This window comes from Pelodiscus sinensis, chromosome 6, assembly GCF_052426305.1.
Source record: "Pelodiscus sinensis isolate ZL-2025 chromosome 6, ASM5242630v1, whole genome shotgun sequence".
Taxonomy (NCBI): domain Eukaryota; kingdom Metazoa; phylum Chordata; order Testudines; family Trionychidae; genus Pelodiscus; species Pelodiscus sinensis.
In genome coordinates this window covers 47,689,997-47,706,342 of record NC_143057.1, presented here as the reverse complement: position 1 = coordinate 47,706,342, position 16,346 = coordinate 47,689,997, and the positions used below count along the sequence as shown (strand labels likewise).

At 43.1% G+C, this 16,346-nt stretch overlaps 1 protein-coding gene across 1 annotated transcript; it reads right to left on the bottom strand.

The window, feature by feature from the left end:
- Nucleotides 1-1,988: 1,988 nt before the first annotated feature.
- NXNL2 (nucleoredoxin like 2) lies at nt 1,989-11,045 on the bottom strand. The gene is made up of 3 exons (XM_075931862.2): nt 10,916-11,045; nt 10,193-10,606; nt 1,989-2,598 (listed from the first exon to the last, which is right to left on the bottom strand). The coding sequence occupies exons 2-3, from the start codon at nt 10,492-10,494 to the stop codon at nt 2,430-2,432; spliced, it is 471 nt and encodes a 156-aa protein (XP_075787977.1). The 5' UTR covers nt 10,495-10,606; nt 10,916-11,045; the 3' UTR covers nt 1,989-2,429.
- Nucleotides 11,046-16,346: the final 5,301 nt, after the last annotated feature.

Genomic DNA, 16,346 nt, shown 5'->3' with positions numbered 1-16,346 from the left:
GCTTAACATGGTCACTATCCCCTGCCTTTCTCCTCCTTCTCTCCACTCCTGTTCCCATTGCAAACTCACATACAAAGTAAAGGTAGATTGATTTAAATCACAATTTAAATCATGAAAAAAAATCATTGATTTAAATCAAGTTTCCCATTGATACTTTACATATTTCTTCGAACAGTAGTGCAATCTGATTACCAGAAAAACTATTTCTATAGCCCAGTATAGCATTTTACATAATCCAAGAGGGTGCATCTTGTGTAATTTTTAAGGTAACTTGTTTTTTATGAATTAGGAAAGAGTAAATACTCAGTACTTGTGTCAAGCTGCAGATGTAGCAGCAGTACATTGGGAACGGTAAGAGTTCATTCATACACACAAACACAATAGCACTTATATTTTGTACAGCTAAATCTTAAAATGTTTCACATTTGCAATTGAAGGAGGCTCCTGAGTTGCCAGCTAGTGGCTATCCTTAAACTCTTTATTTTTTTATTTTTCAAATTTTATTAACTCTAACAGACAAGTCGTCAGAACACTAAATGTATGGTGCCCTCACAATTTCTACAACTAGTTTTCATCTTCCCCACATCTGCTGTCATTTTGAAGCAGATCCATCTGATTACAAGTTACCAAAAAAGCTAAGACTGACTCTGATTAGAATGCACGTAGTTTGGAGTAAGCCCATTTAAAACAAGTAGAGAATGGGGTTGTTTTGGGAAAGTTGAGTTACGCTGAAGTAAAATAGGGAACAAACTTATGGCATCACCATCATGGTCTGCGACCATGATGTTCCAAAATAAGTGCCATGTATTATAAAATATAAAATAAGAAAATGACACTCAGTGAAAGCTGGCAACTCTAGATTTCTCTTACTGCAGCTTTCTGTACTGTATACTTGGGTGATAGATTCTAAACTTAATTAAACAAGCCATAAGGATGAATTAAGCTAAACTTTTTTTTCCTAGCAATATCCAACATAGCATAGAGCTTGGGAATTTACTTGTCAAATCACACTTATACTAAAAGGCAGAAGTCCTGAAGAATGATGCGTTGCAAAGTTGCTCCACATTGTTCTTCAGACATATCCTCATTTTCACCCACATAATTTTCTCCCAATAAACAGTTTTCCTTATGATGTTTCATAGTTGCAGCTAAGCTCTGCACCTTCTTATTGCACACTTATACTTGACACATTTTCCTTTTTTACCCAGGGAACAAATTTCTTTAAAATATTCCCAGACAGGGTCTCTCTTACACCCAAAAGACATGACCGTTTTTCTCTGGCAAAATATAGGAAACTGTGTTTGTGCTGAATAATGTCTTCTCTTTTTTCTTTCCAGTCCATTCCAAAGTTCCCTTCTATTCTGCCTCCATCCTTTGCTATATATTGTGTGTCTGTCTTTAGTGTCTTCACTAACTCTTCCGTGCTTTGCCCAAGTTCACCACCACGTAAGCACAGAACAACAACAAACCTATCCAGCCTGTGTCTGTCTTTGCACATGTAAGTCTGCTGAGAAACAGAAATTGAAAGTCCAAAACTTTCAAAGAGCAAGAGCTGGTTGTTAGGCTGGACAGATTAGAGACATCAGTTCATTTTTATGAGATTGTAAGTATAGGTATAGCATGTTTCTGATAAGATTAAATTGTAACTTAACATTTATAGATGATTTTTTTTTAAATTTAAAAAACAATTTAAATAAAAAAATCTGATAGTTTTTATTTTTTTTTTTAAATGATTGATTTGGATCCAGCCTACAAAAGATGGACTGAAAATTGGATACACTGATTCTCACTACGGTACTGGAGGAAAGAATCTGGGGATAAGAATATGGAAAGCGAGAGACTAAAGTGTATGAAAAATCCACTCCAACATAGACAAATTTCTTCTTATACGTGGGCAAACAGTGCACTCTATTTAAAAGTCATGTCATGTCATGTCATTTTCTGTTCAGATTTATGTGTAACATATCAAAGGAGACATCTAAAAGACATGCAATGCATAAATAGTACTTTATTAAAGCAAGTATACTTCTGTTTTATCAATAAATACAAATTATGTACTAATCACCAGAAAAGTCTGGTTGTTGAGAAAATACATTTTTTTTCCTGTACACTTCTGCAAAAATAAAACATTTGCATAGATTTCACAGGGCTGCCCTTCTAGCTGTCTGGAAGAGCCCTACAATACACAGCTCTTGAATTTTATTATGAGTGCTTTGGTGTTCATGCTAACTAAGTAAACAAGACAACATGAATAAAATGGTAAATGCATTTGTTCCAAACCACATTAGCCTATTGGCATATTCTGCTTTCTATAGTCTGGACTAAAACAAAAATGGCTCCTACGCAATAATGCCCTTGGTTCTAACTAAAAACGTGACAGTTTGAGGACGAAAACCTTCTCTGTCTTACTTATATCTCCCAATTTCTGTTCAGTTAGAAAAATTCTGAAAGACATCTGCCCCCTCAAGCCAGTTTCGGAAGCAGGTTAGCCCTCTTTCTCTGATCTGTTTCCTTCCCTTGTCAGTAATGACTTCTCCAGTTTGTTTCACAATCACCAGTTTAGGGATGGCCGTTATATTGTACTTCTTCTTCAAATCACTGGAAATAAAACACAAAATTAAACACACTGTTAGAAACATTGTAGGCAACCATTTGCTATTTTTGAAGGGGAGGTCTATGCAATACAAACTGAACACACACTAGGGGTGAGATTCTGCACTGTATCTCAGAGGCGCAAACACAGAACTTACCACACAGGGAAAGCAGGGATAATAAGATGGCTTTTAGCCCCTCTTTGCACCCTCAAGTTTCTGGGCTGCTCTGCAGTTTGTAGTCCTAACTGAAATTATCGCTGTCTCCCTTGGGCTTCCACATGGGCTGCAGTACTGCTTAGAACCTCCATAAGCACGGCATGCTCCAGTCTTACCCCAACACGCCTGTGGCTTACAAGAGAATCCTGGGAAGGCTGCCCTCTTCCATGGTGCATCTGCACCCAGGAAATCTCCTGTAGCCAGAACAATTCTCAAGACCCATTATGCTGCTCTGGCCCTTTTACTATGTGTGATGTGGCTGCACGGGGATAACATTCTTACTTCAGGAGTTTTCATTTGAAATCTAATTGAAACAAAACTACCTGAAAATTAATTCAAAGTGACAGTGTCTCTCAGCTTACACGAATGTAAAACTGATAGCAAAGTGACCAAATCTGAGGAAATTCAAATCTAGTTATTACAGTGTCCTTTTAACAAAACAGAAAACCTATGTTTCTAATATTAAGAAACACGGCAGATGTAGGGATTCCTATAAATATTTGAATTTTCATACAGGTTTCATCAAACTGCAGGAATAAAACAAGTACTTTCTGATGTGAGGGACTAACAGCCACAGTGATAGCAGCTGCCTCTCAATCCAACTGAGGCTGGGTACAATAATCCTACCCCCGATAAAAATCAATGCTAGCTCCTTCCTCTACGTAATTAATGTTGGTCCCCTCTTTCACTTAATACAATCAGTGTTGGCTTGGCTTTTTGCTGCTAGAAGGCCCTTTGCTCTGTTTTCTTAAAGTAGCAAGGTGCTCTGAGGGAGGGAACTAGCAGCCTAGGAGCCAGAGATTGGTTCTGGTTATGGGAGGGCCAAGCCAGCATCAGGCAAGGAGAGGTGGAGAAGAGATACACTGCACAGTAGTGCAGGCAGCCACTTTACTCTGTGAACCAACGGTTTGAAGCTCTGCAGGACAGTGAGAGCAAGGGATGGCTCCACCTTGTAGAAAGAGAGACGGGGTCAGAGTTGAGGACTCTGAAGAACAGAAGATGGCAGACACATGGGCGAGCCAAAGCTCCTCAACAATGCCATCATTTTACCTCACAGAAACTAAGAGAAAAGACTGCATTATGGAACATCAAAGTTAAAAACATCCTAGCATTTAACATTATAGCAATGAACAGTTAAGTGAATGGATAGAAATACTCAGATATCCTCACAGAGGGTACCATCATTTAGATAACTGCATGCATCTGTGTGCACAGGAAGAAACATTTCTGCCAGCTACCTTCCGTCTAGTCTACTGGACATGCTTATCATAATCACACATTTCTAACCTTTGGGCCAAAATGAAAATGCAACACATTTCACAGAGATCTACTACTCTCCCCTCTCCTTGGTAAAATGAATAAATAAAATTAAAAACCAAATAATATGCTAGCCTGATTTGCTCGCAGGGTACTTATAAAATCTGTGACCTAAATATTTCCAGTGCATCGTGTGGTCTCTTTCTAGATGGTCAGGTCTCCAACTAAGTTGGAGAAGTGAATCAGAAAGATACAGTGAGATTTTCAACCTTTATAGAAAGGAGAGTTGGGGCAGATAGGGATGTCTACCCCAAGCTAGAATATCCAGGCGATGTCAGAGGTACCTAAACCAATCCATTTGTTCAATGATTCCAACCACTACAACTGTACACTGTAGCCTGCCAACACATTTACTAAATTGGCTATTGCTGTTTCTGACAAGGATGATTCATTACAAAAACTGCTTTTACTCCAGAAGGTGTCTTACTCAACTATGTGTCTTTGTGTTTCCTCCTAACGTTACATCCATTATACCAAAGGCTTCAGCAGATACCTCTGATTAAAGTGAACTGTAATGAAAAATGAACTCATTTCAATTCACCTAAGAGTAGAAAGAACTTCATAGCCATTAGTTATTTTTCAGTTCTTCTAAAATACATAGTGAACTGATGAAAAACAGAAAGTTAATGGAAGCAATAGTATGCTATATACGACATTTAATAATAGGTAATTATAAGATGTCTCTCTCTCTCCATTTGGAAGGGTAAGATTCATTATTCAAAAAAGACAGCTATCCCTATAAATAGTGGGAATCTCGATAATCTTTATTATGGTAAATAAACAGGACCTTTGTATTATTCTATTTATAATATGTATTGCGTATTTAATAACTGGCTACATTAAGCGTTAAAGACCTATCCTCAAGAATATCACAAGCCAGGAGTGTAATTTTGTCCTCTGGGGCTGAGCCAGTGTTTCCTCTAATTTTGATGTCCACATGCAGAATGAATTTTGTTATGTGCACCCAATATGGAGATGTGCAACACACCACCTCCATATCAGTGCACATAACATTGCATTCTGCACATGGACAATCTGGAGCAGGGGTGGGGCTGAGGGCTTTGGATGAGCAGTTTGCAGTTTAGGCGGGGGGGAGGGGAGGCTCAGGACTAGCACAAAGGGTTGGGGTGGGGAGGGGTACAGGCTGCGGCCTGGGATGCAAGCTCAGGGATGGGGGGATTCAGGTACATGCTTTCCTAGGACAGAAGGATTCTTCAACTATCAACTCAATCACTTGCTTAAAGATAAGCAAAGATCCTCTTCCCCTTCCTATAAGTTCCCCTTCTTCCCTCTCATGTTCATTATTGCCTCATTCATACATGCTCCTATCTGCCATTCCCTCTTCCCAGACCCATACACCTCATACTGTAGCGAGGAGCTTAGTATAAATATATAGCTAGTTTCAGTCCTTCCACCACTCTGTCTTTTGACTACCTTCTACACTCCCTTTTTTGGAGTTTTTTTGGGATACTACTCTCGCAAGCCCCAAAGCTCTTGACACTCAAGTTTTTACTCCAATTAAGCTGCGCTGAACATGTAATCAGTTGAATCTGGCTTGCCACTTAGCTAGAAGGAATTGCCAGGATGAAACACAAACAACTCTGGGGTGAAATAAGCTGCTTGTACAGGGGTTTCAGGTCTGCTGGCAAGTGGGAGTAGGAAACTCAACTACCACATATGAAGGCCTGAATCCTGCACTGTGATACAGATGGATGAACTGCTGCATCCACATGAAGTCTGTGGGGATGCAGAACAGGCACAGCAGTCTGCTTGTACAGGTCACGATGATAAAAACAGAGCCTAAATTGCAGCTGCTAAATTGCTTGCTTGTAACTCCTTCCTAGCCACTAATCTCTTCCTTTTCTTCATCTCCCTCCTGTTTATTCCTCTCTCCCTCCAGGATCGGAAGGTTCACACCTGCAACACAAAGCCAATAAACACTACTCCTGGGGGAATTCTGCATGAAAAAGTTAAATTTTCTGCAAAATTCTTCAAATATTATTTGTCAAAATAACACTATATTACCACACCAGTTTCCATTATTTTGTTAATTTATTTCAAAATACCTTTCAGCTAGTATGTCTGTAACAATACAGACACACACACACAAATTCTCCCAGGAGTTGAATTAAAGAAACCCCTATAACAACCCAGTTCCTGTTTCCATGGCGTCCCTCTCCCCAGAGCCTGTTGTATGTTTATTAAACAGAGGGGGACTTTCTTTATATGAGTGCTACTATAGGAAATTACTGACTATATAGTTCAAATGCCAAATCATTCAATTAATTTCAACAGACTTTTGCTCCACTCTGCTTACACTACAGTGACCCTTGGCTTTCCATAATGATAATACTATTGGAATGCCACAAATGCTCCACCAGATTTATTTTGATGTTGTAGTGATTGTTGTCGTAAGATAATATCACTGCCTCCTCCCCCTCTGCTCAGAGAGAGTAAATGAGAAAAAGCCACCACTTATCCCATGGAGAAAGGGGTGTAGAGGAAATCCTGTTCCAGGGTCTTACTGCAGCTACTTCATAGCAATTGTGTTTCCTATGGTGTAGACCTTGCATAAACAATGAAAGAAAACAGAAGTAAGGAAACAGAAATGGACAAAGCATGTATTCACAAGAGGCTGTGTAAATAATATGTAACTAGTAAATAAAGAAATATTAAGAAGAGGAGTACCATGTAATAAGTTTGCTGCTGTAGCTTTGTTTACTAGCACAAGAGTGTGGACAGTTCATGATCTATACAAGAATCGGTTCACAAAATTAGCAAGGCAATCATAAAGCAAGCAATATCTGTTTTGGAATCTCTGTATATTCTGATTTATAGTTATGTACTCGGAGGGATGGGGGGCAGAGAGGTTGTGGTGCACCCTAACCAACTCCTTACATCTAAGCGTGATCACACCAGACGTGGCTTTTAAAAAAAAGTCACTTTTTAAAAAGTATCAGAAATAAAGTCAGATTCAGACCTAATTTCCAGAGAACGGGATCAAGTTTTCTCCCAGAACTGAACCAGATGTTCTAGATCAGTGTTTCTCAAACTGTGCTCCGCGGAGCCTTGGGGCTCTGCGAGACATCTCCAGGGCCTCCGTGAGATTGACAAACTGGAAACATCGATAGGTACAACACACACAATCAGTGGACAGCTGGGGCTCCACATAAATTTTATGCATGTAAAGGGCTCCGGAGCCCAAAAAGTTTGAGAACCGCTGTTCTGGATAAACTAAGTGGAAAAAGCTGTCAACATAGTTTTAGGCACTATGTCAATTAGACCTACTGAGAGCAAAACTCTCTGTGGCTACGTCTACACTGGCCACAATTTCCGGAAAAGGGATGCAAATCAGGTAAGTCAGGATAGGGAAATCCGCGGGGGATTTAAATATCCCCCGCAGATTTAAATAAACATGTCCGCCGCTTTTTTTCTGGCTTGGGGAAAAGCCAGAAAAAAAGCATCTACACTGGCGCGATCCTCCGGAATAAAGCCCTTTTCCGGAGGATCTCTTATTCCTACTTTGAAGTAGGAATAAATCCCTTTTCCGGAAGATCTCTTATTCCTACTTTGCAGTAGGAATAAGAGATCCTCCGGAAAAGGGCTTTATTCCGGAGGATCGCGCCAGTCTAGATGCTTTTTTTCCGGCTTTTCCCCAAGCCGGAAAAAAAGCGGCGGACATGTTTATTTAAATCCGCGGGGGATATTTAAATCCCCCGCGGATTTCCCTATCCTGACTTACCTGATTTGCATCCCTTTTCCGGAAATTGTGGCCAGTGTAGACGTAGCCACAGAGAGTTATGACATTGACTTCACTGGAGTCTGGGTTTCACTCCAGAGGTACAAAGGCACTTAAAAAAAAATCCCCTTTGTCTTTTTCCCTTCACTGCCTTATGAAAGTTCACCATCCAATCTGCCAGTTTATTCCACATGCATGAGTTGGGACTAAACATAGTATTAAACGGTATAGAAATCTCTCTCTCAGAAGTTCTAACCGAGTGAACAGTTTTTAAAAACAAAAATGACTGAGGTTAACAGTTCAAATGTATCTTTGGCATAATATTCTCTCTCATTTCAGCTTTCATAATTAACTCCTATTTAAATTTCAGTTACTTGTTATACTTAAACTCTTCTAAGTGTGATGTCTTATGGTATTGTTAGCTTTAATACTGAAACATTACAGCTCTCTGGAACTTTTGAAGAGAAAGACCTTGATTAGCCATATGAAAAAGTAAGAACTTCTAGAATCTTGAAAGAAATGGTGTCTTGAAACAATCAGGTCAATTAACTAACAGCTGATAATTCTTCCTTTGTTTAATCCATCAATTACTTATAAATACAAAATACATTGTGATACATTTGTAAACGTTTATCTGGCATTTAGTTTTATTTAATCATAAAACGTAAATGCTGTTTTTGTGCATTAACTGAATTTGAATTTCCATCCAAATAGACCTTGATACAAAACACAAGTTAAAAACTTAATGTAGAAAATAAGAAAAGCACCATTCAACCCTTCCTGACATAATTAAATATATAACTGAATAAAATAAATTAAGCTATATAATTGCGTAAATAAATATGTATAGATGGAGTGTATACTCTTAGCAAGAAAAAAGCGAGTTTAGGGTAAATGCTATATTCAGTTTAAATAATACGTTTTCATGGTTACCAACTAATGAGAATCAACATTTCTTTAGGAAAATAACTATAAAAGTACAAAAGCAAAACAATTAAAACTGGCTATATCAAATGTTTCCTCCTTTCGGATTTAAATAATGATTAAAATATATTAAATTGCTTTGATTTAAATCACTGCACTCTGTTAGTCATGAGAGGAGTGAGCCAACTAGCCAAAGCAACACCAAGCATCAGACTCACAAGCTAACTTTACAAGATCACTTCCACACTCCAGCAAATGTTACAAAATGTTAACAGACTTTTTTTACAAACACCGATATTTATCTGAATTTCCTTCGCAGTTCCACCTGGTTGGGAAATTGCCACAATTTGTGGAAGCAAAGACAGATAAATTTCCAATGAACTATTTTTCATAGGATTTTTTTATGTAAATTGAGCAAGCTACACTGATGCCTAGGTCACTTTCCTGAGAGGATACAATTAGTTTAGAACCCTGTAAAACATGCCAGTAATCCAAACTTTTCTCTACTATATACATTATCTTTTGTCTATATTGAACTTTATCAAGCTATCCAATCACCTAGCTTGTGTGTGTCTCTTTCATTCCTCACACTTCTCTGGACTGGATTCATCTAATTAACTTTTGTGTTACCTGCAAAGTTTGGTACCTTGCCCCTCCCTTTCCACGCAGTTAATTTATAAATTGATACAGGACCCTAGCAGAAATCTTAAGGCACCTTGCTGTTAATCTGTCGTCAGGAAAAAGGATTCCCCACCCCTAGAGACAAGATCATCTTTTACTCTGGTCATCAGAAGAAGTGGGCTGTGCTCAAGAAAGCTCATGATACCATCTACATGTTTTGATAGTCTATAAAGTGCTATCAGACCTTTTTTTTATTGGACCAAGTTTGCTAGGCAAGGGACAAGCTTTTGAGCTACACTGAGCTCTTCTTCAGGGCCCTGGTACAATGGGAATGGTGGAGCTTCTACTCTTGTTCTCTATTTATGTGGAAGAATTGGGGGCCAAAAGCAAACCCTCCAGAAGTATGGGATGTGAGGTGCTATAGTGCCAGGGTGCAATATTTGTCTAGATTTCATTTGGTGTCTGCCAGAACAGAAAATCGTCTAGATTTTCACTTTAGATTTTGGAGCTGTCTGGACTCAGATGTCACTTCTGGGATTTTGCAGCACTGGCACCACCAGGCTCTGGCAAGAGCCAGGCTCTCTGGGCACGTTCAGCCAGTGGGATTGGGGAGGCTGGGGGGCAAATTTGGGTGGATCTCGCTGGGATTTAAAGTCCAGCCCGAAGGACCTGCCGTGTGGGGAACAGCAGCTGTTGTGGCCCCGGCCACCCCGCCCCACGGATCACGCGGCTGCCCCAGGGGGCCCCCAGCCTGCAGGTAACCCCCACGCGGAGCACTCACTGCTTGTAGGGGTCGTGGAAAGGCAGCGCCAGCCAGTCCCCGTGCATGTCGTGCATGTACTCGGCCATCTCCTCGGGGCTGCGGTCGGACGAGATGAAGACGATCTCGAAGGGGGCGGGCGGCTGGGCGCCCTCCAGCAGCTCGGTGTAGAAGTCGCACAGGAGGGGCGTGAAGTCCCGGCACGGGGAGCACCAGCCGGCCGAGAAGTACAAGCCCACGATCTTGTTCTGCAGCACCTCCTCGGGGTCCACCGCCTGCCCGGCCCTGCTGAGCAGCGCCCGCCCGCTGAACACGTCCACCATCCCGCCCGTCGGCCACGCGGGCGCCGAGTCCAGCGGGGGGGGGGGGCGAAGGCGGCTCCGCTGCTCCTCCGCTGCCGCCGCCGGCCAGGCGCCTGCGAGAGTCCCGGGGCCGCTGGGGGGGGGGGGGGGAGCACGTGATCAGAGGCGCGCGGGGCGGCAGCGAACACTCCAGTCTGAGCAAAGTCCGAGCTGCGTGCGGCTCCCCCCGCCCGGCTGCTCCCGCGCTCCCTGCATAGAAACCTGCCCCAGCTGGCAGCGCGCACCCGCGCCGGGGCGAGGCAGGAGCGTTCACACGAGCGGATCAGCTCCCCTGCCAGCCGCTGGGAGGCTCCGCACTCTGCCGGCCCGGGGCACCCTTTGGGGGGGGGGGGGAGGGGTGAGAGATTTAAACCTGAACCAGAATCTCAACAGAAGCACTTACCCTAGCGGCAAAGCTCGTTTCTTCCCATGATGTGTCGGCTGCAGCGCCTCTGCCCCGTGTGCTCCACACCCACTACTGCCCTTAGTAACACACGCCTCCTGCCCTCTCGCGCTCTGCCACTGACTGACAGCTACGTTTGCCAATCGCGGCTGGAGCGCTCTGCGAGAAGCTGACCCCCCCCCAAACACTGCTCAGGGCCTCCGTTTGCATTTCAGGGGAGACACTAATTACCAATCCCAATCACTATGGAAACCGAAAAAGTCCCATTTCAACGCGCCAACCTGCCCAAGTTACACGAATGCCCCAATGGTTCTTAGTCTCCCACCTAACCACCTCTACAGAAATAGCGCGGTGCAGAAAACGCAGCCCCAGGGCTAGACACAGCACGGGAAGAGAGAGAAACTGAAAACGGATGAAAGAACCAAAATACCTCATTCCCCCCTCCTTGCAGAAACGAATTAAGGATTTTAATTAAACTAATCCTAGTGAGAGCAGAGAGGCACTTTCATCCTGAGCCCTCCCATTCCGTAGGCTTATCATTTAAACCTTTTGAGATGAAAAGTGGATTTGTTTTGGAAAGCTTGGTACGGTTTTGTCTAGCGTTGTGGATGTTTGAAAAGAGACAAGAGCAGTTCGTGGATAAGACTTTGTGCTAGAGCAACTTTTTAAAAACAACAGTATATATATACTAGGGATGTTAGGGATCGGTTAATTGAATAGTCGATTAACCTCATGAATTCTGATCTGTTACTCAACTATGGTCACTGGGGGTGGGGCAGGCAGCCAGTGTGCTCTGGCCCTACTCCCAAGGAGCCCCCTGCCACTTCGCACTGCTGCCTCTTTTACGGTGCCGTCTGCCAGGCAGGAGCTGGTCCACCAGGGGAGCCTGTTTAAAAACCAGCTCCCCTCGTGTACCAGTTGCCCGTTGCCCTGTACTGGTGCCTCTGATAGAGAGGTAGCAGCGCAGGGGCGGTAACAGCCCGTCTCGGGTGTGGGAGCTGTGCTCCCGGATCCAGTGCAAGCCAGGACTGAGCCAGGCTGCTGGCCAGGCTGCTAAAACGTTTACTGGCACGGGGGTGGTAGAAATGCATGTAGTCTATAGTATTAACCTACAGGTAGCCTCCGCTTTGTCACGGCCCGATTTACAAACCTCCCCCCCCCTCCCCCCCGCACTTACGACCTTTTCTGTAAGTGCGGAAGGGGCCGAAATCCCTCAACTTATGTCCTTGGCCCCACATTCACAACAGAGTATGACGCCTGTCGTAAATGCGGGCTCAAGTTACGATGCCCCTGACTTGTGACACTATCTCTGGAACCAATCATGTCGCAAGTCGGGGGCAGCCGGTATAAGATTTTGTCTATTGGTTAATTGGTTAATCAACGACACTATTACATCCCTAAAATGTACTTTGTTTCATTAGAACTTCAAACTTTTCACAGACCCAACCCCTCATTCTAAGTCCAGGGGTGGGCAATAATTTTTGACCGGGGGCCACTCTGGAAGGGGCGGGACCAAGACACTTCCATGCTTCCCCACCCGCAGATCCTGATTGGTGTGGGGGTGGGGGAGCATGCAAAGTCTTTATCCCCTCTCCCCCCACAAGAGAATTGCCAGCTGTTCTGAACAGCTGGCGGTTCCCTCTAGGTACTGGTGCACCTGGCAGTGGAAGGAGGCTTCACATGGATCCCCCCTGCTGCCCCCAGGTCAGTTGATGGCATTTGACTAATTGCTAAGCTCCTTGCAGGGTGGAAGGAGACTTCACACACTCCCCTGCCCCCAAGCACTGATTGGCCTTGGGATGGGGTAGCACAAAGTTTCCTCCCGCCCTGCCCCAATCCTGCAAGGAGCATGTGGCGCTTAGAAGTGCTGTGCCCCTCTCATTGTGGAAAGAGACTTTGCGCACTTTCCCCACTCCACCTCCAGGCCAACCAGGACTTGGGAGTAGAGTTGTCAGATACCTTCACAAAAAATCACGAACATGGCAGGGAGAAAAATTGGTTGAGCGCAAAAAAAAAAAAAAAAAAAAAAAAAAAAAACGTTTGTGACATTTTCCAGTATTTTCTGTTTTTCTTTTTTTTTTTAACTGGACAGAAGACGCAATTACCAGACTGTCCAGGCAAGAACCAGACACCTGGCATCCCTACTTGGGAGTGGGGGGAGCATGCAAAGTCTCCTTCCTCCCTGCCATGAGTGTGCAGTGCTTCTAAGTGCCATGCATTCCATGCAGGGCAGGGGCAGGATGGGAAGAGACTTGGTGTGCTTCCCCCCGCCCCTAGGCCCTAATTGGCCTGGGGATGGGGCAGCGGCAGGGCCTTCATGGGCCGGATCAACTCACTTGGTGGGCTTGATCTGGCTCTCAGAGGCCCTTTGGTCCACCTCTGTTCTAGATCAAGGAACAGAAGGTCTAAGCCAGGGATATGGAGATATTTGTGCATGCTGATTCTAGATGTGCTCATGTAAATCAGGTACTTACACATAGTTCTTCAAATAACATATACATGTGCAATTACCTGATTTTGCAACAAAAATCCTGAGTGGTTGCCTGTTAGATAGCTAATTTTGGATTTAAAAACCTAAACAAAAAAGGACCACTAGTTATGAAAAGAAAAGTGGTAAAACAAATGTGTTAATAGGAATAGGAGGTACTCCATACCTTTTTAAACCAGGCCACTTTATTTAGATGCCCAAATATGGAAATGACAGGCTAACTTTAGGCATCCAAAACCTGAACATTTGGGCTCTAATTCCTAAAATTATGTTTGCACCATGTAAGGTTAGAGATTTAGTACACATACACCAAAGGAAACACAGAATTCTGGCTCTCAGGAAAAAGCAATCCATTAAAAAAAAGGCACCATAAGCAGTAATACTGTGTATCACAGTGGCCACCATTGCAATCTTGCTTTTGCAAACAGACAGCATTTCCCCAGTATTTCCTATCTTGGACCTATGGAAATATTGCATGCAGATGTAGATTAAAAACTTCCAAACTGTAAGAACAGTAGGAAAACAGAACAGACTGCCTAGGGAGATCATAGTAGTTCCTTCAATAGAGATTCTTAAAAGAAGGCTAGATAGCCATCTGTCTTGGCTGGTTTACAGATTCTACATCTTGGCAGTGGGTCAGACTAAATAACTCACGTGGTTCCTTCTAAGTTTATGAATCTATACGGATGCTGAGTTGCAATTGCTGAATTTCTGTCATTTTCCTATCCAAAATCTCAGCTGTTTTTCATTCAAAGAGATTTTGAATATAAAAGTTTAGAACAATAGTTTTGCTGATGTGAGTTCTCCTCTCTAGCACAACAGGGTGCATCAAGGAAGCTGTTAAAAATGACTATCTAGCGTTATCTTAATTGCATCCCTTCCCACCCTAGGAAAAACAGACAGATATATTCAGTATTGTTTTGTTTTGAGTCAACGGTTATTTTGTCATCATTGTTACATTTTCAGATGCAGGATGAATCTGTGTTCCAAAATAAAAATCTCTTTGGATTTTAGGAGGTGATTCTTTTCTAACAAGGGCTCCTAGCCAAGTTAAAACAAAAACAGGACTATGTGGCACTTTAAAGACTAACAAGATGGCTTATTAGGTGATGAGCTTTCATGGGCCAGACCCATTTCCTCAGATCAAATAGTGGAAGAAAATTGTCACAACCATATATCCCAAAGGATACAATTTTAAAAAATGAACACATATGAAAAGGACAAATCAAATTTCAGAACAGAAGAGGGATGGAGGGGGGAGGGAAAGAAGGTAAATGTCTGTGAGTTAATGATATTAGAGGTGATAATTGGGGAAGCTATCTTTGTAATGGGTAAGATAATAAATTAATTATCCTCACACACAACTATTTCAGATTTGGTGACAATATATACCTCCAGACCAGTGGCACTGCTATGGGCACCCGCATGGCCCCACAATACGTCAACATTTTTATGGCTGATCTGGAACAACACTTCCTCAGCTCTCATCCACTTACGCCCCTTCTCTACCTATGCTACACTGATGACATCTTCATCACCTGGACCCATGGGAAGGAGACTCTGGAAGAATTTCACCATGATTTCAACAGCTTCCACCCCACCATCAACTTCAGCATGGACCAGTCTACACGGGAGACTGGACACCATGGTGCAAATAAGTGACGGTCACATCAATACCACTCTATACCGAAAACCTACTGACCGCTATGCTTACCTGCATGCCTCCAGCTTCCATCCCGGACACACCACATGATCCATTGTTTACAGCCAAGCACTGAGGTACAACCACATATGCTCCAACCCCTCAGACAGAGACCTACACCTACAAGATCTTCAACAAACATTCTGTAAACTACGATACCCACACGAAGAAGTGAGGAGACAGATTGACAGAGCCGGACGTGTACCCAGAAGCCTCCTGCTATGGGACAAGCTCGAGAAAGAAACCAACAGAACACCATGGGCTATCACCTACAGTCCTCAGCTAAAACCTCTCCAACACATCATTAGTGATCTACAACCCATCCTGGACAACGATCCCTCGCTTTCACAGGCCTTGGGAGGCAGGCCAGTCCTTGCCCACAGACAACCCGCCAACCTGAAGCATATTCTCACCAGCAACTACACACCGCACCATAATAACTCTAACTCAGGAACCAATCCATGCAACAAACCTTGGTGCCAACTCTGCCCACATATGTACACCAGCAACACCATCACAGGACCGAACCAGATCAGCCATACTGTCACTGGTACATTCTCCTGCACATCTACTAACGTAATATATGCCATCATGTGCCAACAGTGCCCCACTGCTATATACACCGGCCAAACTGGACAGTCCCTACGTAAAAGAATCAATGGACACAAATCAGGTATTAGGAATGGCAACATACAAAAACCTGTAGGGGAACACTTCAATCTCACTGGACATACAATTGCAGATCTAAAGATAGCCAACCTGCAGCAAAAAAAACTTCAGGACCAGACTTCAAAGAGAAACTGCTGAGCTACAGTTCATCTTCAAGTTTGACACAATCAACTCAGGATTAAACAAAGACTGTGAATGGCTAGCTAACTACAAAAGCAGCTTCTCCTCTCTTGGAATTCACACCTCCAGATCAGCTACTAGAAGTGGGCCTCATCCTCCCTGATTGGATCCACCTTGTCATCTCCAGCCTGATTCTGGCCTGCATATTTATACCTGCCTCTAGAAATTTCCACTACATGCATCTGACGAAGTGGGTCTTTGCCCACGAAAGCTTATGCTCCAACACTTCAGTTAGTCTATAAGGTGCCACAGGACTCCTCGCCGCTTTTGAAGATAATTAATGTCTTTTTTTAAGCTTAGGTGTAAAGTGTCGAATTTAAGCATGAATGACTTGAAAGAGAATCCTCTGAACTGTCATTTATGCTTAAATTCGACACTTTACACCTAAGCGT

What these genes read in the sequence shown, in the direction of transcription:
- NXNL2 (XM_075931862.2), bottom strand. Translation starts at nt 10,494, where the DNA reads ATGGTGGACGTGTTCAGCGGGCGGGCGCTGCTCAGCAGGGCCGGGCAG. An exon ending in TTCCACGACCCCTACAAGCA is followed by an intron (nt 2,599 to 10,192) that starts GTGAGTGCTCCG and finishes TTTTATTTCCAG; the next exon opens with TGATTTGAAGAAGAAGTACA.